This window comes from Strongyloides ratti (assembly GCF_001040885.1).
Source record: "Strongyloides ratti genome assembly S_ratti_ED321, chromosome : X".
NCBI lineage: Eukaryota > Metazoa > Nematoda > Chromadorea > Rhabditida > Strongyloididae > Strongyloides > Strongyloides ratti.
Window position 1 is genome coordinate 3343202 of NC_037309.1, and position 25083 is coordinate 3368284.

A 25083-nucleotide genomic window follows, 5' to 3' on the forward strand; every position below is an offset into this window, starting at 1 on the left:
AAATTATTATCAAATTAAATTTATTTTTTTCAAAAAAAAAGGTAATAACTTGAAAAAAAAATAATATTGTAAATTGGCAAATACATTTTTGATGGAGAAAAAAAAGAATGGAGAATATACTATTTTGTACTATTAAAAAATTTGCATTTTATTTTTGAAAGAAAATATTTTTTTATATTATACATGAATGATAATACTCAACATCATTCTTTAAAATCTATTTTTGTTTATGTAAAAAAAATATAAATTCTAGTTTATTTTTTTTTTCTTTATTTTGTATATCTCATCTTGTTAAAATTGATATTTTTATGGTTTATATTTTTTAATGAAATAAAAACTTAAAGTTGTAAATGTTTCTATTATTAGAGATAAATAAAAATGAAGTAACATTGTTTTAATTTGAATATTTTGCATAATATTTAAATTGAAAATTATATTTAAATGTTAGTTTTGAATTAAATGAAAGAAAGATAAAATATTATTTTTAAAAAGTTTTAGATATTTAATAGTTTGTTGAGTCAATGAATGTGTCGTCATGAATATCTCATCTGATGTTTCATTAGATATGCATTTTTCTAATTTTTATTAAACTCTGAATAATGAATACTTTATTTTCAATTATACATCCTATAAATGTATATCATCCGATGTATTTTCAAATAAAAATATAACATAAATATGTATGTATATATTTATACATCATAAAAGTTTTACAATTTAAAAGGTATTATTAAAAAATAATAATTTTAATATTTTATAAAACTTTTTTTTTCTTCTTTAAATGTATTTTGATGGAAGTGTTTACAAAAATGTTTATAGATGTTTAAAGTTTTAACAATAGGTATTTTTGAAGAAGCAGTTGTTCATCTTAAATGATAAACTTTATATTTTAAAAAAAAATTTACCAATATACATGTATAAATAAACAACGCTATTAATATGTCAAATGTTCTTATCCTTTAAATATAACAATTCTTAGTTATCCAAAAAAAAAATATTTCTAATTTTCTCTCTTTAAATTGATTTTAAACTGTTAAATTAAAAAAAAAATAAAAAGTTTGTTAATTGTAAGAAGAAGAGTTTTTTAAAAAAAAAAAAATAATTTTTGATAATTTTTAGTATCTTCTTAACAACAACTTAATAATATGTTTTTCTTAACTTATACAATTAAAATTTTGTTTACAATTTTATAAATTTTTATATATTATTTTCTTTTTCTATATTGAATATTAAATATTTGACATCTTCTAATTTTATAATTGTATTTAACAATTTATTATTTTATAAACGTATCTTATATTGATAAATTTATAAATACCTAAAATAAATATTTTTTATTTTTATGACAATTTATTAATAACTTTTCTAAGTTTTAAATGAATTTTCAATATATGTAAAAATATGGAGAAAAATATTTTAAAATAAATTTAATTCTAATTATTATAATATTATTACATAATATTAAACTGTATATCATTTAGCAAAAATCAAATTTTTTATATATTATTTATAAGTGAGAAAAATAACTTAATTATAAATATTTTCTATTTTAGTTAACTATATCACATTACAACGCCTTTAAGGCTTCTTTTAATGATAAGTAAATCAGTAGAAGCATTCTAATCTTAGAATCATTTTAAAATTCCCATAAGCTTTAAAGTAAAAAATATCAAATATATATATTTTAATAATAATAATAACAATATAAATATTTTTAAAACTATATTTAAAATGTTCTATTTATCATTATTTATTTTACACCCTCTTCTTATAATAATATTACACCATTTAATATGTTATAAATTAATATTTTAAATATAGAAATAAAAAAAAAGAAAGTTAAATACATTTTGTTTTCTAGCTAAAAAAAATATCTTGTCATGAATTTTATAAAAAATAAATATTGATAACCTTTTAACACTTTTAAAATACATTACTGAAATAAGTCATCAATAATTATTGTTATTATAAGTGTGAAGTCTTCAATTTTGTTTAATGAATTATTATTAAAGTTTTTATTTTATTTATTTATTTTTAATTTATATCACAAATTAAATTTTTTTAAATTATATTTTTTTTTCATATATTTAATCATTTAACTAGTTTATTTTTATATTAAAAAAATATATTAATTTATATTCTGTCCTTTTTGATTAAAATATTATTAATATTATTTTAAAATGATAATAAACGATTATATTTCATGTGTAAAATTGTACCATAATTTATGACAATGTTATCTATTTAATTATAAGATATGTGTTTTAATCTATTTACAAATTTTGTCGTAATTATTTGTATAAATTTGTTATTATATTATAAAATTTATTTTAAAAAAAAACTAATGATAAATATAAATTTTTTATGATATTTTTTGCATTTATTTTATACTAGATTAAGATATCTGGTGTATATATTAAAAGGTTCAAATAAATTTTAATTAACATACCTTTTTAGTGACAATTTTTGAATTTTAATGACTAAAAAACTTTTTAAAAATTTATCTTTTTAATCATATACACTAATTTTAAAGCCCTAAAACAATTATTATTTATCTTTTTTTTCCATATATTATTACTATAAATTTTGTATTTTTTTCATTAAAAAAATTATAATTTTTTTTTTAAAAATTCTTTTAAAATACACAATAACATTATATTTTTATGTAAGAGAAGGTTATTTTCTTAATTATTAGAAATAATTTGTATCATTAGTTACAAAACATTAGAAAAAGATAATCAACGTGACTTCTTTTGTTATTATTGCTATTATACATATATATATTCTTTATAATAATGATAATTTGAAATTTCACTGATTGTCAATTTATTAGCTCAACTTTCCATTTATGGTAGTTTACTAACTAATAAAAGAACAGAAGCACTAAAAAGCCATTAAAGATATCCGGAATATGACTATACTTTGATATATTTTCATTCTTTTCACTCTCATATGAAATATGAAATTATAAACTAAATTTTCACGCTTTTCCTATTAACGAAATTATTTCTTATTTTCATTAGAATAAAAACAAATAAGAAGAGGTTTCCAAATTATTTTATGTTAAAAATATTAAAAGACAAAAATTAAAAGTTATCTTTTATATAAGTAAATAAAAAAAAATAACTACATAAAATAAATGACATTTTTTTTAATGTATAATGTTCATTAGTTAAAAAAAAAATTTAAAGTTCAAAAATATACTTTTATATTTTTTTTTTTATACAAAAACATTTTTTTTATAAATAACTTTATAACATTTGGTTATAATATACCTTAAAAAACGTTTTTTTTTATAGATACTTTTTATACATGATTGGTTTTTTTACTTTTATAGTATTAAATATATGTCCCAATGATTAAAATAAATAAAAATTGTTTTAATATTTAATAGAAATTGTGTACTTTTATAAATTGAATAGTTTCACGTTTACGTAAACAAGTTTTCATGTGTTTTTTTTTAAAAATTTATTTACTATGGAAATAATTTGAATTAGATATATTTAGATATTCATAATAATTTATAAATTTTTAAATAAAAATAAATTTTAATATACCTAAATCTTATTGGTATATTTTTTTATATAAAAAAAGTAGTATTTTATTCATGCTTTATCAATTAACCATTATTAATATAAGTTTACTGGCTTTATTTTTTTTTTTTTTGCCTATATTCTTTAATATTAAGATGTTTATGTCATGTCACTTTTTGTAAATTATTTTGGCATGAAAAGTAATTTATGTCACAATTTCTTTATTCCCTAATTTATACCATGATTATATAATTTATAAAAATACGTAAAATGCACTTTAAAAAGTTTATATTATATTAAAATAAATAAAATTTTTGGACTCAAGTTTTGGTTTATATATTAGCTTTCATAATTTTATATAAAAATTTTATCCAAAAATGTTTAGATATATCATTTTTGTACCATCATTATATTAAAAATATATTGTAACACTTTTTCAACTTATATTTTAAGTAATTGCAATTTTATTAATAGAAAACTTTGTAAAATTATAGGCCAATTTTATATATAAAAAAAATAGATAAATCTTTCTTTTCTCAATTGATAATTGGTTTTATATAACAAATCTCTCCTACTTCGGTTACAATTTAATTGATATAAATAAAAGTTAACTGTATAATAAATAAAACATTTTTCATTTTTGAATAGATAAATACTTTTATCTTTTTTCATAAATTATTTAAAAATTTTTTTTTTTTTAATAAAGTATAGTTATAAGTAAATTTTATTTAATACAGTTATATTTTATCGTTTCCTACTAATAATTATTTTTTTATTATTAAACGTATTATATAATATGTATATCAATTATAATTTTTATCTTTTTATTACTTTGTTTATGTTAATTATTCTAAAACTTTATTATTATTATTATTATTAATATTTTAAAAATAAACATATTGTTCTAATACTACATTTTACATATTATATAATGCTTCCCTTCTTTAATAAATAATTTCATATTCAGAATCCTTGAAAGAAAATTAAGTTGTTTGCCATTAAAAAATAACATTTTAAATCAACTTTTTTTTGATAATAATTTTAATGTTTAATATGATGAAATAAAAAAATAATAGAAGTAAATAATAAAAAATGTTTTTAATAAAATATTATCATGTTTAATTCAAATTTAAAAAAATATATAATTTTTGATTGTTATGAAGAAAGATTTTTTTCATTTTCTACTTGTCCTTTTACCTCTACTTTATATAATATATAAATTTATTATTTTTTTTTAAAAAAACGTTTTTTTTCAGTACATTATTAAAAAAAATATATGTATATATTTAGCTAATAAGATAAATTGTCATACGGTAATCAAAAGAAAATAATAACAGGAGCTTTGTAGCAGTAAAATTTATTCAAATAAGGATATGCATTATCCTTCTACCTTTTTAAAATTTTTAAAGTAAAAAATAAGTTTTATATTTTTAAAGTAAAAAATATATTGTTTAAATATTATTATAAATTAATAGTTTTAGTAGTTAAAAAAAAAAGATTAATTAATTTAGTTTTGCTTTTATATATTAAAGTTAAAAATTTACTTGCAAAAATAATTAAGAGTACTTTTTTTTAAATAGCAATAAAATTTTTGCAATATATCATGTTTAAATTTTGAAAAATTTTTATCTAATAATATTTAGTATAAAAATTTATCACTTATTCATTAAAAATGTATCTAACTAATTTAAAATATTTATTTTTAAAAAGTTATTTTAAATTACCACTTTTATATCAATTATATAATTTTAAATAAGAAACTATTTTACTTTATAAATACTACTAAACTTTGACTGTAGATGATAAATAAAGAATTTAAATAATTTAACTTATGTACTACTTTTTAAATATATAAACAATTATTTTAAATGTTTTTCCTGTTTATAATAATTTTTTCCTTTTTTTTTCATTCATGCTCAACAATTTAATATTTTGATTACAAAAAAGTCTTTTTTTTTTAAATAAAGTAATTTATCTTTTTTGTAGGTAATGACATGAAATTAGGTAATATTTTTTAATAAATTAATAATACTTTCTTATAATATATATTGTTTGTTTAATATTTACTTTAAATACCGTTAATTATATTATTTTTTTTTTTATAGAAATTGAATATAAAATAGAAATAATTTACTATTATAACATTAGTTAAGTTAATTAACTTATGTTATTATGATTTTAATTATTTTTAAAATATCTCAAATTTAAAAACTAAACCTATTGTTTAACAATATTACTATTATATTATAATAGAAAAAAAAAATTTTCTTTTTTTTTTTAAATTGGTAACAATAATACAAATATACTTTTGGTAATAAATTTATTTTTTATATAAAAATAGTTTAAAAATGGAATCAACAATAACTAATATTGCTATTTCATCAGATGATAATGGAACTTTTTTTACAACTTTAAAAGGAATAGCATTATTTTTATTGGTACTTTGGACAATTATTGCTAATTCATTAGTATTTATTGTTTTATACAAAAATCCACGTCTTCAAACTGTCCCAAATTTGTTGGTTGGCAATTTAGCATTTTCTGATTTATGTTTAAGCTTAATCGTTTTACCGTTATCATCTGTTTATGCATTAGCAGGTGAATGGATTTTTCCAGAATCTTTATGTGTGGTATTTGTATCAGGTAAATATTAAATTTTATTAACTTTTTTTTTAATTTAAATAATATATTAAAATTTTATTAATTTAATTTTTTTTTAAGCCGACATTTTATGTTGCACAGCATCTATATGGAATTTATCTATTGTTGGTTTAGATCGTTACTGGGCTATAACATCACCTGTCGCTTATATGCAAAAAAGAAATAAAAAAACTGCTTTTTATATGATTATATCAGTATGGATTTTTTCATCAATAATATCTTTAGCACCTTTACTTGGTTGGAAACAAATTGCAAATCATGGTAATTATAGAGTTATTAATAAAAAAGCAATTTGTGATTTTCTTGATCTTCCAAGTTATACAATATATAGTGCAACGGGTTCTTTTTTTATCCCAACAATTGTAATGTTTTTTGTTTATTTTAAAATTTATAGAGCATTTGCTAAACATCGTCAAAGACAAATTTATAGACAAAAGGTAAGTTTTTTTAATAAAAATTTTGAAAAAAAAAGTATTTTTTAATAATAAAAATATATTCTAATATAGTGTAACATAAATGACGCTATATTGTCATTAAAATAATAATAATAAAGTAGAAAAAAAAAATTTTTTTTTTTTTAACATTGATAATTATAACTTTTAATATATATATTAATAAATGCACATATACAAAAAAAATATTCTAATTTATTTTCTTTTACTATTTTGCTAATGCAAACATTCTTTGTTCTATCTTCATTTTTAGCTGGCTGTATCATCTCATGTAAGGTTTTTTATATCTTATTATTATTTCTTTAACATTATATTTCAATTTTAAAATAACACAAAAATTATGTATAAGTTTACCTATTACAAATATTAATACTGTAATTTATTTGTTATTTTATTGATATTACTGTAACCATAATATATATTTTAATAAAATATTATTATTAAAATAATAATTAAATATTATTAATATATATATGCATGGTATTATAAAATGCTTGTTTTAATATATAGTACAAATTTTGTAATGTTTATTGCTTCACTTATAGTTTATATTAACACATTTTGCACCAGAATAATTCTAAATATATATTTAAAATTTGTTAATTTATTTGTTTTAATTAAGTTTAGTGTTTGTTATAAGATATATATAGAAGTTTTTTCTACCTAATATTTAAACTTATAATTTTTTTTCTAATATATTAAATTTTAGGTTATTAAAAAACATATTGAATCAACAATATTACATGAAATATCTCATGTTCTTCCAACTAGTGATGAATTTGCTAAAGATGATGATGAAGAAGATAATGAATCAAATTGTAAGATTATTATTTTTTTTTAAATATGTAATTATTTTTTATAATTTATTATAGCAAGTAATTCACGTAATAAAGATAATAATACATCAACATCAACTATAAGATCAAATTATGAAAGTAAAATAATAATATCTAATAATATAAAGCAAGTAAATGATATAATTATTGAGGAAGATGAAGAAGTAATAAATGAAGAATTTGAAGTTACATTAAAAGATGAATTGGAAGGAAGTAATGAGAATGATAATATTATTAAAATGACTAATGATAATAATATATTAAATTATAATACTAATGATAATCAATCAAACATCACATTTATAAAAAATTCTTTAATCGAAGAAAATGATAAAAAAGATATAAATGATGATGGTAATCTCAAGAATATCTTTTTACAAAAAAAACATATTGTAAGTTTAAATATTTTATTTAATAGTATTATAAATATTAGAAGGAAAATGGTATTAAAAATGATACTTGTAATAAAGAAAAAGAAAACTTAGGATATGTCGTGATATGTAAAAAGAAAAATAATAATAATAAGAAACATTCTATATTAGCAAAACCATCAGCTATAATTAAAAATAAAAAAAATAACATTAGTAGTAGATTATTAAATCGTGTTCCATCTGGCCCTAAAAAGAAAAAAAATAATGATAAACAAGTTGTATTTAAAAGTAATTCAAAAGACTATGAAAAAGATAGAAAAAATAGTACTGAATTAGCTAGTATGGTATATGAAAAAATCCATAAATGCCATATACGTCGCGAAAAAGGGATGAATAATTATAGGAATAGTTTAAGAACTAAACCAAAAGCAATTTCAGCAGCTAAAGAACGTCGTGGTGTTAAAGTTCTTGGAATTATTTTAGGATGTTTTACAATATGTTGGACACCATTTTTTATAATGTATGTTGTGATACAATTTTGTAAAACATGTACAATTAATCCACATATCGAAATGTTTATTACATGGTTAGGTTACTCAAATTCTGCAATGAATCCCATTATTTATACTGTTTTTAATAGAGATTATCAAATAGCATTAAAAAGATTATTTACAAATCCTGAAAAAGTTTCATTATTAAGTAACAAAAGATATAATCAGTAGTATTATCATATTTTTGATCTCAAAATATAAGCAAATTGTTTTTGAATGATAAATACTTCTATACTTAAAAATTATTTTAAAGTTTTTTGTTTAATTTTTTTTAAAATAAAATATATTTTATATTATATATTTTTAGAAATTTAATAATAAAAATTTATGAAAATTATTTAAAAATCAAAAATATAATTAAATGATTAAAGATTTTAAAATTAAAAAAATATATTATTTTATATAAGTATTTTATTTCATTAATAAAAAAAATTTAAAAATAATAATGGTTATTTTTATTTAAATATGTTTATATGATACATATTCAGATAAATGGTTCCATTTTATTTGAATTGGGAAGGTCAATTTTGTATAATCGGCAAGATAATCCGTTGCTGCAAGTGTTAATACTTCAGTAAATGGTGAGTAAACACTTTGTGTCTTATCAATCGAAACCTTTTTTCCATTAACTTGAACATTAGAAAGATCTGGATAATATGGAAGACCAAATACTTCTAATGATTTTAATGGCATTGGACTTGATGAAATTGAAAATTTATTATATCTTATTGTAATTGTAGACTCTTTTTCAGTCATGTTAAATGAAAAGATAAGTTCTGTGTAATCATGTTTGTTTACATCCATCATAATAGTTTCACCATCATCCCAAACGATTAATCCAGAAGCATTTTTAGATGATGAAGAAATAGCAATTAAAAGTTCTGTTGGATTTTTTCTTGAAACATCTGTTGTTGTTGAAGCAGCTTGTCTTGGAATAATATAACCACCAGCAACAAATGTTGGAGTATTATATGTTAATAAAGCTGGATAAGTTCTAAAACCTGAACTCATTTTAGTTCCATAATTATAATCATAAACAGAATACCATCCATCTTGTGAATCTGGAAGATAAACTAATTGACTTGTTACTCCAGATTCAATAACTGGAGCTACCATAAAAGCTGATCCCCATAAGAATTGATGATTTAATTCAAAAGTATTTGAATCATCAACATAATCAAAAAATACAGGTTTAATTACAGGTATTCCAAAACGTGAAGCTTCAAAATGAAGTGTAAAAAGATATGGTAAATGTCTATATCTAAAGAAATTAGCTTTTTTAGTTGCTGCTTTAACAGAATCCCATATATAAGGCCATTGAGATGGTTCACCAATACTATTGTGATTTCTAAAAAATGAATGGAATGATCCTGCTTGTTGCCATCTTAAACATAATTCTTCATTTGTTTCTCCATTAAAACCACAAACATCAGATCCAACATATGGAATACCAAACATATTAAATTCTTGAACACCAATTATTGTTGTTTTTAAATCTTCCCAACGAGCTGTATTATCACCTAACCAATGACCACCATATTTTCCAGAACTTGGGAAAGTTGATCTTGATATAACTGTTCCTCTTTTTCCAGTTGATTTATGTAATGCATGTTTTGTTGCTACTGTTTCTGACCATCCATAAATATTTTTTGTATTATAAAGATTTTGTTTACCATTCATTGTAACACCATTCATACATAAAGTTTTTGTTGATAAATAACTATTATCACCCCATTGATAGACAGATTGTGTTGCATATGGTGGTGTTTCAAGACTTTTATTATAACCACTAGTAAGACATTTTAATGAAATAATATTTGGATGATCATTATTATCAAAATACCATGGATGATCTTCATTTGTTCCAAAAGAAGATGGTTCATTCATATCAATCCATATACCATCAAATTTAACTTTACTATAAAAAGATTTAAATTCATCTATCCACCAATCTCTTGTTTTATTTGTTTGATCAAGAAAATCTGGGAATGCTGTATGTTTATCTGGCCATACAACACCTAACATAATATTTGTATCTTTAACTAATGGATATTGTTTTTGTATAGATGTTGGAATTAATGAATTATCACTCCATTCAATAAATTTTGCCCCAGATTTTAATCCACGTTCAAATGAATCATAGTCAACTTCTATAGCTGGATCCCATATTAATGTTAAACGCATATTATTTTTATGAATATCATCAGCAAATGTTCCTAAATCAGAAAAATTTTCACCAATTGTAAAATCTTTATATCTATCCATATAATCAATATCAGTAATTATTGTATCAAATGGAATACCAGCAGATGTCATATTATTTACAACATCTTTAACTTCTTGAAGATTTTTAAAACCATAACGACATAATTGATAACCAAATGACCAATATGCTGGAAGGAAAGGTTTACCAACAAATGAAACATATTGTTGAATAACTTCTTGTGGACTTGGACCTGGAAAAAAGAAAATATCTATTTGTCCACCAATAGTTCTATAAACAATATGAGGAGCTGGTCCAGTTGTTATTTCTTGTGGATTACTATTAAAAAATAAAACACCATGTGCTTTACCATCAGGTTCAACAACCATATAAAATGGATGAACACCATATAAATTATTTTGATTAGGGTCTTTTGAGTTTGGTGGTTGATCACGAGCAAGCATTGGCCATGTTGTATATTTAGTTAAATCATGATGGAGTGTCTGATGTATATGTTCACCTATTCCAAAAAGGCGTGTTGATGGAAGGTATGATGCTAATTGAATATATTGATCACTAAATAATAAACCACCAATAGACGTATCAAATAATGTTCTATGATTTGAATTACGATTGATTTTAAAATTAAATATACCTTTATCATCATTGGTAAAAGAGTAAGATAAACGATCATTTGATTCAACAAATTCTTCAGAAAATTGTACAGGTGGTATATATCTTGTTACTCCAATTGGTTTTATTGATACCTTAATAATATTATCTATTTTAGAAAATGTTGCTTCAAGATCATTAAAATCTTTGCCAAATGGATTATCAATAGATGTTGGACTTTTTTTTAATGTTGCTGTTGAATCAGTTTGTGACACAATTTGGTAACCGGTACCTTGTGGATAATAACATAATGGAACAGTTGGATGACTATCATCATAATTGTTATCCCAAATACATCCTCTTGCGATACAATTAGCAGCTGATGAATTAGGATCAGGATAACAATCTATTCGAGCTTCAGGTGAAATAGGATTTAATGGATAAACAAAAGATATTAGAAAAGATATACTAACAAATATGGTAAACATTACCACTTTAATTAATTATTTTAAAATAATGTATATATAATCAGAATAAAATATGATAAATTTTATATTAAATAAAAAGTAACTATAACTTAAAAGTATAATAGATACCTATTTTATATATTATCTTATTTCTTATCACAATTTAGATATGAGAAACACACTAGTAACATTCTTTTTAAATAAAGATTATTAGATTTGTGAAATAAAAATGTTTCGTTAAATTTAATATATGTATATTTTTTAATGATAAGACAACAAAAGTCATCTATATATCACTTATAAAATATTGTGTTTTGATTATCCAATAATTTTTACAAATATTTTTGTTTCAATGTTATACTAATCAACACTTTCGTTAAACTCAAATATTTTAAGATATTATTTTTTAAGATATGCTTTACAATATATATCAAAAACATTTATTTTAAAGATATTTGATAAACAAAAAATGTACTAACTTTTGTGTTCAATAAAGAAAATGTATAAATGATAATATTTATAAAAATAATTATTTCGATCAAATCAAATATATGTTTCTATTTAAATTATTATAATTTTTTGGGTAATGATAAATTGTTAATAAAAAGATATATTTTATTTATATAACAAATTTTTAAAACTTATTAATTATTTACAATTTTTAAATCAATAACAAAAATGATAAAAAAAAATATTAGTATTGTTAATTAGACAAATCAACATAAACAAAAAATTTTATTAATTTTTATTACTACTGTTATTTTATCTTATCAACCATAATACAAAGATACAGGCATTGATAGAATTTCAATGTCACATGAATTTGAAAAAAAACTCCTTTTTAATATTTTTTGTATAAAATATAGTGTTATTAACTGATATTAATATTTTTTTATTAACAATTTTAAAATAATATATCATTCAATTTTTTTATTAATTAAAAAAAAATTAATATGGAATTGAAAAATTGGATATTAATTTTTTTAATTACTTTTATTGCTTTAAATATTAAAAATATTTATTTTTTTTTAAAACAACGTTATACTTTTATTGTTTCTTTATGGAATATACCAGGTCCTTTAGCTATACCAATTTTTGGATCAACTCTTTGGTTAAAATGGAATATTGAAGATTTAACATTACAAATAAATGAATTTTCTGAAAAACTTTATCAACAAAATACAAAAATAGCATGTTTTTGGCTTGGACCATATCCATTAATATCACCACTTCATCCTGAGACAGCAGAAAAAATATTATCATCAACAGAAATTTTAAGAAAAGGACCAGAGTACTCTATTTTTACACAATGGTTGAAAACTGGCTTACTTACAAGTTGGGGTAACAAATGGAAATCTAGGAGGCGTCTATTAACTCCAACTTTTCATTTTAATATTTTAAAAGAATTTATGAACGTTTTTAACAATGAATCAAAGGTTTGTTTATTTGTTCTTGATAAATCAAAAAATGTCTTTTTTTCTATTCAATATTTACATATTAGTATTCTTTTTTTTTATCATAAAAAATACTGTACTTATCTTTAATTGTTGTCTTTTCAGATTCTGATTAAAGAATTGTCAAAAAGTTATAAAAAAGATATTGAATTTGATGTATTTCCTTATATGAAAAGATGCGCACTTGATATTATATGTGGTATGTTTATTTTATAAATATACAAAATAATTTTTAACATATTTTATATTAAAAAAAAATGAATTATGACTCATATTTCATTTATTTGCCTTTTTTCAGATACATCTATGGGTAGAAAAGTAAATGCACAAATAAATCACAATCATCCTTATGTTTTAGCTGTACAAAATTTAAATGTATTGTCTTTTAAATATTTGAGAATGCCTTGGTTATGGATTAAACCTATCTGGTATCTTAGTGGAATGGGATATTTATATAATGATTCATTAAAACTTGTTACTGATTTTTCAAAACAAATTATAAATGAAAAAATAAATGAAACATTAGAAAAAAAAGATTTAGAAAATAATATAAATGAGAATTTAGATGAATTTGATAATGATAAAAAGAAAAAAGCATTTCTTGACTTATTAATTGAAAAAGCTGAAGAAGGTAATTTAAGTTATGAGGATATTTGTGAAGAAGTGGATACTTTTATGTTTGAAGGACATGATACTACCTCCGCTAGTTTATCTTGGACTATTTGGTGTTTGGCTCATTATCCTGAATATCAAGAAAAATTACATAAAGAAATTGATGAAATTTTTAATAATACTAATAGAGATATAACATTTAATGATCTTTCACAATTAAAATATCTTGAAATGTGTATAAAAGAATCACTCAGAATATTTCCTTCTGTTCCATTATTTAGTAGAATTGTTGAAAATAATTTTACTCTTGATAAATATATAATACCAAAAGGATCAACTATTGTTATATCACCTCTACTTATTCATAGAAATCCAAATGTTTTTAAAAATTCAACAATCTATAATCCAGATAATTTTTTACCAGAAAATATTAATCAAAAAAATTCATATTCATTTATTCCATTTTCAGCTGGTCCCAGAAATTGTATAGGACAAAAATTTGCTTTATATGAAGAAAAAGTTGTTTTAGCATGGTTTTTTAGAAATTTTACAGTTACTTCTAATAAATCATTTGATTTTACATTACCATGCCCAGAAATAATATTAAAGCCATCAAAAGGTATTCCAGTATGTTTAAAAAAAAGATTTTGATAAACAAATAAGTTATATGTATTTTGTAATATTATTTTAACAGAAAAATGAATTGATAAATTTATAAAAAAAAAGTTGTAACAAAACAATTTTAAGTATATTAGTAAAAGGAGTAAGAAAAATAAATGTTATATATTTTTATTTTATTTATAATAAAATATTCTTTTTAAATAAATATTTATTCCCTTGAAATAGTTGTATATCCATTCCACCAATATTTTGATAAGAGGTTAAATAAAGCTATTTTGACATATTTTCTAAAGAATTTTAAATATTATTTTTTTTTACTTTTTTTTATATAAAAAGTAAAATTTTAATATTATAAAATTAAACAATTAAATGTAAGGTAAATGAAAGAAGTTGATAATAATTTATTATATTTTAAAGTAAACATTTATCATTCAATTATTATATAACAAATCAAGTTAAAAAAGTCATTATGTATTCAGGTAACAAAATTAATTTTAAAGAACAGACACGCTAAAGTAATAAACCGGATTAAGTTCCAAATTATCATTGAAATTTAAGATATTAAATAAAATAATCATTATAATTATTGAGTATCAATAACCTCTTATTTTTACTTTCCTCATTTTTATATTATTTAATTAATATTAAATTAAACATAAAAATATCAAGTTTTTATTAAATTTATAATTAAAATACCATTATTTTTGGTAAGTTAGTAAATAATTCAAACATAAAATGTTATGTTTACATGCTTGTAATTAACTTGAACAAATATAAAAATTTTTAAAGTTATATTAAATTTAAATATATCTTAAGGCGGTATCAAATTTTCATCAGTATTATCATTACTAATACAAAAGGATAGAAAAAAAGGTGGGATATTCTCCTAAAATTTTAACTATGCATTTCTATTTAATCCCAAAACATTTATATTTTATAGATAACCATTTTACTTTCTGAGCTAACAAACAAATATACTTTTAGTATAGGCTAATCAAACAAAACTTTTACCTATATATACTTTAAATTTTAATTCATTTTATCAAAAAAGAAATTCTACCATCTTTTCTTTTATTTTACTCTTGGCATAAATTACCATTATACCTATAAGATGTCCAACTGTTGTTGTGTTATTATTATCTTTTGCATTTTGACTTTTACATCAAATATTGTTAATGGAATAACATGTCATAATTATACCAGTTCTGAAATAACTACAGGAAGTTTAACTGGTCAAGCAACATGTACCGGAAAATATTGTTTATACGGTAATATATATATATATTTTTTTATTTTTAAATAATAATTATCTTTTTTTTTTTAAGAAAAAATTGTTAATAATGGCGAAACAAGAATAGCTCGTGATTGTTCAGAAATTGGACAAATTGTTTATACAGGAGGATATTTTAGTGACATTAACAAGTGCTATGAAACCACTGTTGGTGATACAAGTTATTCACTAAAAATTTGTGATAGTAATGATTATTGTAATTACGCCTGTAATTCAGCTCTTGTTACAAAACAATCCTCCATTATCATACTTCTAACAACAACTTTTGTCATTTTTTCGAAACTTTTATTTACCAAATAAGAATTACAATATTGCAAAATAAAAAAATTATTTGATTTATATACATTCAATATTTTTATATATAATTTTAATATGATTAAAAAATTAATAAAACAATTATAATACTGATTTATATAAATTTTTGTTAAATATTTTACTATATAATCATTTTTATTTACATATAAATATTTGATTTTTAACCATCTAATACAAAAATTCTTAATTTTTTTTTCTATACAAATATATATATATAAAAAAATTACAATTTTTATATAATAGTATTTAATTTTTAAGAATAAGAATATAAGCTGATATATACTAAAGTAATAACATTAAAATTCTTTAAAAGTTTTTTTCTATTACAACAAAATATATATTTATATATAATAAAATAAAATAAATAGTAAAAAGTTAATTATAATTCAATGATTTTTCCTGTTCCAAGATAAGAATCATTAATACTATTTATTTTTTCATTTTGTTGATCCTCTTTTTGTAATAGAGAATCATCTTTTTCTGAACTATTTGTTTTTGAAACAATATTATTTTGTAAAATTTCTGCAATAATATCATCACCACCAATTTTTTTACCATTATCAATTTTTGTTTGAAGATCATCACGTAATTTTCTAAAAAATAATTGATAAACTTCATGCATTGAGTCATTCTCTGTCTCAAGATGTTCTAATTTTTCTTGTTGATGTTTCAAAAAAAGGCACAAATTTTTGTCAAGATTAATTTTTTCCCATATATATGAAGGTATATGTGATGGTTTTTTTATCTCTTCATAATTATTTATTTGCGAAGAATTTATATCATATATTTGCTTTGCTTCATTTGCTTCCAAAGAATCATTATAAATTTCCTCATATATATTTGTTGAGGTACGTATTTTTTCAAGTGATTTCTCTAATGAAATATTTTTATTTTCGGATTCTAATAATTTTTCTAATAAATTTTCTACTTCCTTTTCTAATTTTAATACTTTGCTTTTTTGATCATCAGATGGTATTTCATTAATTGTGTTTTTATTTATTTTACCTGTTTTGTTATTTCTTATCATTTCCACAATTGTTTTTGGTGTATTTTGAAATTCAGATGGTATTTCATTACTATTACCATTTGTTGTGATTATATTTTCTTCTCCATTTGAAATATTGTTATTTTCAAATTCTTTTTCAAGCTCATTCTCATTTTCTCTAACACCCAATAATTGTGATAACTTATTTATTTTATCTTCTATTTCATCTAATAAATTATATGCATTTGGAAGTGTTTTTATATCCTGAAATATTTTAAATGTATTATTTATTTCTTCTATTTCTTTATTCTTTTCCTTAATTTTATCTTCAAGTTCTTTCACTTTATTATTGTATTCAGTAATCTTATTAAATTGTTGGTTGATTTCAATATATTGATTTTGAATTGTTTCCTTATATTTTTGATTTATTGCTCCAAGTTCACGATATTTAGTATCAAAAATTTTGTATTGTTCTTGTAATTCATAAAAAGCATTTGTAAGCTGATTGCATTGAGTTGTTTTCTCATTTACTAAACTTTGTAAATTTTCTAATTCTTCTAATTTAACATTACGTGTAAATCTTTCTTTTTCTATCATAAAAGTCCTTTTCTCTCCTTCTAATAAATCAATGTGACCAAGAATTTGACTAATTCTTTGTTCTTTATAAGCAATGTCAGCATTTTTTCGTTTTAATTCATTCTCTAATTCAACAACTTTTTGTTTTTCATAATCAAGCTTAACTTTAAGATCATTTATATTTACATCACCATTAGATATAACTTTTTTTTTATCATTTATTTCTTTTGTAGAACTACTTTCCATTGAAATAGAACAACATTTATCAATCCATACTTTTAGTTGATTTTCAAGTTCTGTTTTTGTTTCTAATAATGAAGAATATTTTTCTTGAAGATTTTTTAATTCAGTGTCTTGTTTAGTTGACATGGATATTGCACTTTCCATCTTTAATAAAGCTTCATTTTTTTCTTTTTCTGCTGTTAAAATACTATTTTGTAAATATGTAACTTGTTCCTGAAGAAGTTTACCTTCATTAACACAATTTAATAGAGAATTAATTTTATCCTTTAATCTTTTGTTGTCATAATTATGTTCTTCTGTCATTTTACGAATTTGTGCAGACAAATTAGCTTCTGATTGCCTTAACCTTTCTACTTCCACTAAAAGATCAGTTGAGGAAGGATGGTGATTCATTTTTTATCACTAAAAATAGAATAAATCAATGATAGGAAAATTTTATACTATTAATTGATGATAATACAATACAACTGATAACATTACCAATAGTCAAAATACACGTTTATTATTGTCCATTATACCAAATGTTCTGAATTTATCGTTACAAGACCATAAGTTTTTTTATTTACAATTGATAAAATAAATATAGTAATATATTGAAATAAATGCATTTTTAAAATAAATATTTTTTTTATATATTCAATAAGAAAATTTGATAAGATAAAAATTAAAGTAACTAATACTTTAAAAGTATTTTTCAAAAATTGAATTGCAAAAATAACAAAATATATACAATTTTTTTAACATTAAATTTCATTATTATTAAAAAAAAAAATAACTTTAAATTATTTATAATAATTTTATTACCAATAATTATTTAATATTTAATTTTATATGGATGAAAAATTTTTATCAAATTATAAATATATATGCTTAAATTATAAATTATTATTTATACATAATATATAATGAAAAAAATAATATTATTTTTAATGTTTATTTATAATAAATGCATAAAAGGGTATAAAATAGATCATCAATTAATGAAGATGTGAATATAAATGTATATTATTGTATATAAATAGATATAAACAAATGATATCAATTTATGAAAGTTTATGGCTTTCCACTAAACATAAATAATATTTTAGTTAATAATAAATGCCATCATGAACAAATAGTGCTTTCGTGACATTTATTTATATCTTTCTCAATTTCTGATATCTTTTTATAATATTTTTTTTTCTAAATATTTAAAATCTTAATAATAAAAATTTTATCAATTGTTTCATTAAAAATTTGTATTACAATTAAATTATAGTATATTGATATAATTAAAAAAATTTTTTTATTTTTTCTATTGATAAATACCTTTGTATTTTAACTTATATAAAAATCCATCATTTCATTGTTAAATATATATAATATTCTAAAGAAATTCTTCTACTTATAATAAAAAAAAATATATGATATTTTTTTTCTTTAATAATAGTATATTGAGTAAAATATCATTTTTCTATTCTTTACATAAAATTTTTTTTGATTTTTTTTTATATTTAATTAAATACCAAACTATCACTATTTTGTTTGCAGTTATTTCATTACATATCTATTGAAATTTATCATCTTTATTGTTTTTGGAAATAGTTATTTAATATGTATATATGCATATTTTCTAGAATTAGTTTTAAATACAATTTTGTTGATTATACAATTGAAAAGATAAAAAATTTATTTATATATTTATTTAACGTTTATGTAGTTTTATTTAATGATACCCAAAATCTGCACACGGAAGTATTTTATACACGCATGAACTAACTATAACTTTAGATTTTTTAGTTACACCGTTATTATGATACTTGAATCTTTAATAATTATTAAAACATACACAAATATAATATTATGCAAATATTTCAAATTATAATTATTTCTGATACTATTGAATAAAAATAAAGTATGAAATTATAAAAAGAAGAATATTGTTTGCATTATTTACCATTTAAATTAACTGCTTTTTCAGACTAAATTTTATTTGCATAGAAAAAGGTATCAATCTAAAGATAAAACTATTATTTTTTAAAAAAAATATTAATATTATTTTACAATGTTTCTTTTTCAACAATTTAATTTTATAAATTTATAGATTATTTAGAATTATTTATTAATTTTTTGTAATTAATATAACATAACATTAAAATAGTTTCATTCACAAATTAAGTATGTTTTTAAACAATAAAAACAAATTATTGTATTATATAATTTTAAAATAAAGATTTAAAAGATATTTTAAAATAATTGTATATAAAATATAAAAAAAATTGATTGTATTGTGATAAACACTATAATCTCAAGCTTTATTTTATTCACTATTAAAATATTTATAGTAAATTTTAAAAGAATATATATTAAGAGGAAATTTTTTATAATTTATTTAATGAGCTACTTTTTTTCTATAATATTTTATTAAAAAGCGAAATCAAAGATTGGAAAAGTAGATTTGTAGAGCAATTTAAGACAAATGACAAAAAAATTTTTCCGTTACTTCTACTTTTATAAATTCATTTTTTAGATATTTAATAAGCTACTTTTATCTTAACTATTGTTGCTCAATGAAATGTTTAAAAATTGTGAAAAACAGAAAAGTGTACTTAATGAAAAATAATTAAAAACTAAACCAATAGCTTTAAAACAAAATAAAATGATTGAACTTGTCAAAAAGTTATCTAAGATATATTTTAAAAAAACTTTTTTTTTTTCATGGAAAACATATTATCATAAATTTTATCTTATATATAAAATTTATTATTCAATTGTAATACTAATTAAGTATAATTATAAATAAGTAATAGTTGCACTAATTATTTTAATATTTACTTTTAGCAAAATGGTTATATAAAAAAAGAAGCAAAAAAAAACTTTTATATTGATTTCTCTTTTATCACAATATACAATAAAAATAATATTGTTAACTTTTTTTTTAGTTTAACAAAAATAACATGTTTTTAAAAATTTTTTAAATTTATAAATTGTAATAATATGTATATATATATATATATTTTATCAATCAAAATGTTTAATTTTCTTATACTTTTAAATTATTTTTTTTATAAAACTTCTTTAAAGTTATTTTAAATTCTCCTCCAACTTTATAAAAGAATAAATTTATTATACTAAAAAAGAATTTTAAAAAAAAAATATCACTAGTATCTTAATATGATATCATTTATTCTTTATATTATCAACAATTTTTTAGTATTTTCTTAAGTTCTTCTTTTCTATACTTAACAATCATATCACAATTTTAACATTTCACGCAATAAAGAAAAATATCTTCTTAATTGATTACTACTTCTAGGACAAATATGTTTTAAGAGAGATATCTAATAAAAGTGAAGTTTAAACCTCTCCAATAATTAAGATATATCAATTACTTTATGATTTATAAGTACATATTTTTAGTACCATACAAATAATAGTAAAAATTCTATTGTAATAACTAAAAACTTAATATCTTCCTATGATTTCAATTGATTTATAAATGGAAAAATTTAAATATATATTCTATTAATATATTTAACTTTCATTTTCTTTTAGCAATAAAAAAAATTAAAAATTTTTTTGGTAGATATTGAAACATATTATTGTTAAAGTAAATACATATATCTATATATTTTCTTTTGTTATATGCATTTTAAAGTTTAACTTAAGAAGATTAAACAAATGGATATGTAGAATTCTGGGATTAAAAATCATAAGTATTTCCTGTTGAACGAAAATGACTTTTATAAGAATATCTTGAAATTTGATAATTTCTGTGACTTTTTACTTTTCATTTGTTTATCAAGATACTTAGTACTTATTTAGCCAAATATGAGATAATAACAAGTTTTAAGAAATACTATAATTTTTTTTAATATTTAATATTTTTTTACTTTTTTTTTTTATCTAATATCAATAATAATTTTATTTATGTTATCAATGTTTTATAATAATTTAAAAAAATTTATTTATTTTTGTATTTTCTATATATATTTATATTGCCAAAAAAAATTATAAATTATTATTTATATAATTATATAGGAAATATTATATTATCACTAACAATACATATATAAATATATTTATATTTGTTTGTTTGTTTTTTCAATAATTTATCCTTTTTTTACAATATTAGAAAATTAAAAAAAAAACATTATTGATAAAAATTTAATAATATAATTATTTTTACTAGTTAAATGTGACTTCGAATTTTAAATAATATTATAAATATTTTATTGTATTTTTATATGATACCTAAATATATACATAATAATTGTATAAAAAATTAGATATTAATAAAATGTCAAGATATTATTAATAGTAAAAATAAAAATTGTTAAGAAAATAATTTTTTATTCATACATCTTGTAATAATAAAGTTAAGGAAAATAATTTTTTTTATATAATTTACAAAACAATTTTGCTTTTCTTCATTATCTTATCATTTCAAACATTTTATGTGAAAAAAATATAATTCTTTTATATCTCATACTATTTGAATTATTTTGTCACTTTTATGATTGTTTACTTTATATAAATTCAATTAATTACTTTTAGTCTTGGGATTTTTTGTTATCTTTAAAGATTTAATGTAACTACCAAATTTATAAAATTAGAGTATAAATATAAAGAATGTTTTTAAATAAATTTAAAATCTCAAGTATATTTGATTAATTATATATAAAAAAATTTTTTTTTTCAACATCAAATTTTTCTAATTTACCCTTTTTAGAAATACATATTTATATTAACATTTAACAAAGTTTTTCTTTTCTCTTTTTTTTTCTTCTTTTAATACTATATGTGAAAATTATTTACATAATTTGTTAATAAAAAAAAAAATACTTTTTATATAATTTTTTAGTTTAATTTTATTTTAAAAATAAATATTGTATCTTGATTTTAAAAATTGATTTATTTTGAAATTTTTTTTTATATATGAATTTTAAAATATTATTCCTAAATATACATTAGAAATTATCTACCTTACTTTACTATTTATTATAAATTCAAAAAAAATTTAGTCATTTTTATTTTTTTAGATAAAAAAAAAAACATAAAACATTATGATACCAAAATATATAGATGTACATAAATATTTACAAAATGTTTTAATTTTTTAAAACATACTTATATTTTAATACATTAGTTTTTATCATAAGTAACATTAAACTAAGAAGATATTTATATCATAAAAAAGGTGTTATCTTCCTTGTGCATTATAAAATGAAAAAATTTTTATTAATATGAGGTAATAATATACATATATATTTAATGTAAGTTAATATATAATTATATTTTTTTTATTTAATAACTTTTTTCAACAATTTTTAAATGACATTAACACTTTATTCACAATTATATATACACCTTTTTATATTAACTTTTAATGAAAAATTGTTTAATATATTTTATTAATATTTAAAGAAATAAATTATAATTTATAATTATTTATTCTTAATTACGTAATTATTAACAAATCTTTTTTGTATAGATATATTTATGATTTTAGTTAACCATTTATATGTATATATATTTCAAAGTTATATATATTGAAAAATTTAATAAAAAAATTTTTTGATTTTTTTTTTAATTTTATATATTAAATATTTTAATAAAGATATTTTTTATATAACCAAATCTAATATTTATCACATAAAAATACCTATATATACTTATTTTAAGTTAACATACTATTACTTTATTTATTCATCTTAATACAAATAGTTTTTTTTTTCTTTAAAACTTATATATATTACATTTATACCCACATATAGAAAAAATTGTGTCATATATTTTAATATTATACTTTTTTTTTCATAATATTTTATTAAAATATACCGTGTTCTATTAAGCTCTTTCAACTTTATGCCAAAGCATTATATTTATAATAATAGACAAATATTTTATACTTTTTATTAATAATAACCAAATATTAACAAATTTTCTCTATTTTACTTTCTTTAAACTTGCTTAAAAATTTTACCTTTGGTATATTATTCTATAATTTATATACATTAGTTTAACTTAAAACCTAAATAATTTATGCTTGATAAATTTTTTTTTATACTTAAAATTTTTTATTATTTGGTTGATTCTCTTTAAAAAAAAATTTAGATTAAAAATCACTATTATATAAAATTTAAGTAAAAATAAATTTTTTTTTAATGTTCAAAATTAAAAATATATCATTAAATTTTTATAAGAAAAAAAAAATCCATTTATTACAATATTTAAAAATATCTTAGAAAAAAAAATATTTTCGATCTGTAAAATTATCTTTAGTTATTACTTGCTAAAAATGTCTATTAAATGGACCATTTAAAATTATTATCTTTACTTTAAAAATACACCCTCACTACACTTCTAAAAATTTTCGGAAGTTGGTAGTTAAAAGTCGGAAATAATAATATATTGTTCCATACATCTCTGGAGTATTTAACTTTACATAGTAGGAAATTTTTTTTTTTAAATTAAATATAAAATTTTCATTTATTTTATTTTATTTTTTTTTAATTTTATCTTTTTTTTATATTTACTTCTTATTTGGGGGTACTAAATAAGGATGATTAAATTTTTACTAATGAATTAGATTAACTTTTTAAGTTCAATAATTTAAATTTTCATTCTTTGTTAAAGTTTATTTCATTGTTCCGTTTAATCATTGGATTGTAGTATAACTTTATTTTAAAATTTCAAATAATTTTAAAAAATATTTTTAAGATATTAATTTATTATTGTTTCTTATTTTAAATATTTAAAGATGGATTTTTAATTTTTTTTTTTAATATTAAAGAATATATTTAAAACTTTTTACTATACTTTTGTTTATAATTTTTACTTATGTCAACAAAAAAAAATTTTTTTTTCAATATCTATAATAAAATTAATACATTTGACAGAAGTTGTCAGATTAATGAGAATGATTACATAAAAATCATTATTCTGTCAATATAAAGCTTGTTTTTGTTGATACTTGCTAAGCATTTTTTATATTATTAACATTATTTTGTTTTTTTAATGCTTACTAGAATAACCTATTTACTTTTTTTTATATTACGGCAATTTTTTGTTGTTTTATTATAAAAAAAATTATTAAATAATCTAATGTATACCTCACTTTAATTATCATTTGATTATTTATATATATTAAAAATTATTTTATTTACATATTTTATTTTATTTATAGATAAATATATTAATCTTTAGTTAGTAAATTCTCCAAAATTAGTTTTAATTTTTAACTTTTATTTTATAATAATAATAATTTGGGATGGTGGATAATATTATAATCTTCCTTTCTAGTAAGCATACATTTTTT

General features: G+C 18.6%; 5 protein-coding genes across 5 annotated transcripts; 3 read left to right on the top strand and 2 right to left on the bottom strand.

Moving 5' to 3' along the window:
* Positions 1-5881: 5881 nt before the first annotated feature.
* On the top strand, positions 5882-8575 carry SRAE_X000070600 (G protein-coupled receptor, rhodopsin-like family and GPCR, rhodopsin-like, 7TM domain-containing protein; the record flags this gene model as incomplete). Its single annotated transcript, XM_024645081.1, has 6 exons — positions 5882-6176; positions 6255-6631; positions 6900-6917; positions 7356-7464; positions 7519-7874; positions 7916-8575. 6 exons carry the CDS (start codon positions 5882-5884, stop codon positions 8573-8575), a joined length of 1815 nt encoding a protein of 604 aa, XP_024510575.1.
* A 288-nt stretch (positions 8576-8863) lies between these two features.
* On the bottom strand, positions 8864-11707 carry SRAE_X000070700 (Glycoside hydrolase, family 31 and P-type trefoil domain and Galactose mutarotase-like domain and Glycoside hydrolase, superfamily domain-containing protein; the record flags this gene model as incomplete). Its single annotated transcript, XM_024645082.1, has 1 exon — positions 8864-11707. One exon carries the CDS (start codon positions 11705-11707, stop codon positions 8864-8866), a length of 2844 nt encoding a protein of 947 aa, XP_024510576.1.
* Positions 11708-12639: 932 nt separating this feature from the next.
* Positions 12640-14403, top strand: SRAE_X000070800 (Cytochrome P450 4V2; the record flags this gene model as incomplete). The annotated part of the gene is made up of 3 exons (XM_024645083.1): positions 12640-13122; positions 13246-13339; positions 13439-14403. The coding sequence occupies 3 exons, from the start codon at positions 12640-12642 to the stop codon at positions 14401-14403; spliced, it is 1542 nt and encodes a 513-aa protein (XP_024510577.1).
* Positions 14404-15484: 1081 nt separating this feature from the next.
* Positions 15485-15964, top strand: SRAE_X000070900 (Hypothetical protein; the record flags this gene model as incomplete). The annotated part of the gene is made up of 2 exons (XM_024645084.1): positions 15485-15641; positions 15699-15964. The coding sequence occupies 2 exons, from the start codon at positions 15485-15487 to the stop codon at positions 15962-15964; spliced, it is 423 nt and encodes a 140-aa protein (XP_024510578.1).
* A 394-nt stretch (positions 15965-16358) lies between these two features.
* SRAE_X000071000 (Hypothetical protein) lies at positions 16359-18176 on the bottom strand (the record flags this gene model as incomplete). Its single annotated transcript, XM_024645086.1, has 1 exon — positions 16359-18176. The coding sequence occupies one exon, from the start codon at positions 18174-18176 to the stop codon at positions 16359-16361; it is 1818 nt and encodes a 605-aa protein (XP_024510579.1).
* Between the last annotated feature and the right edge of the window lie 6907 nt (positions 18177-25083).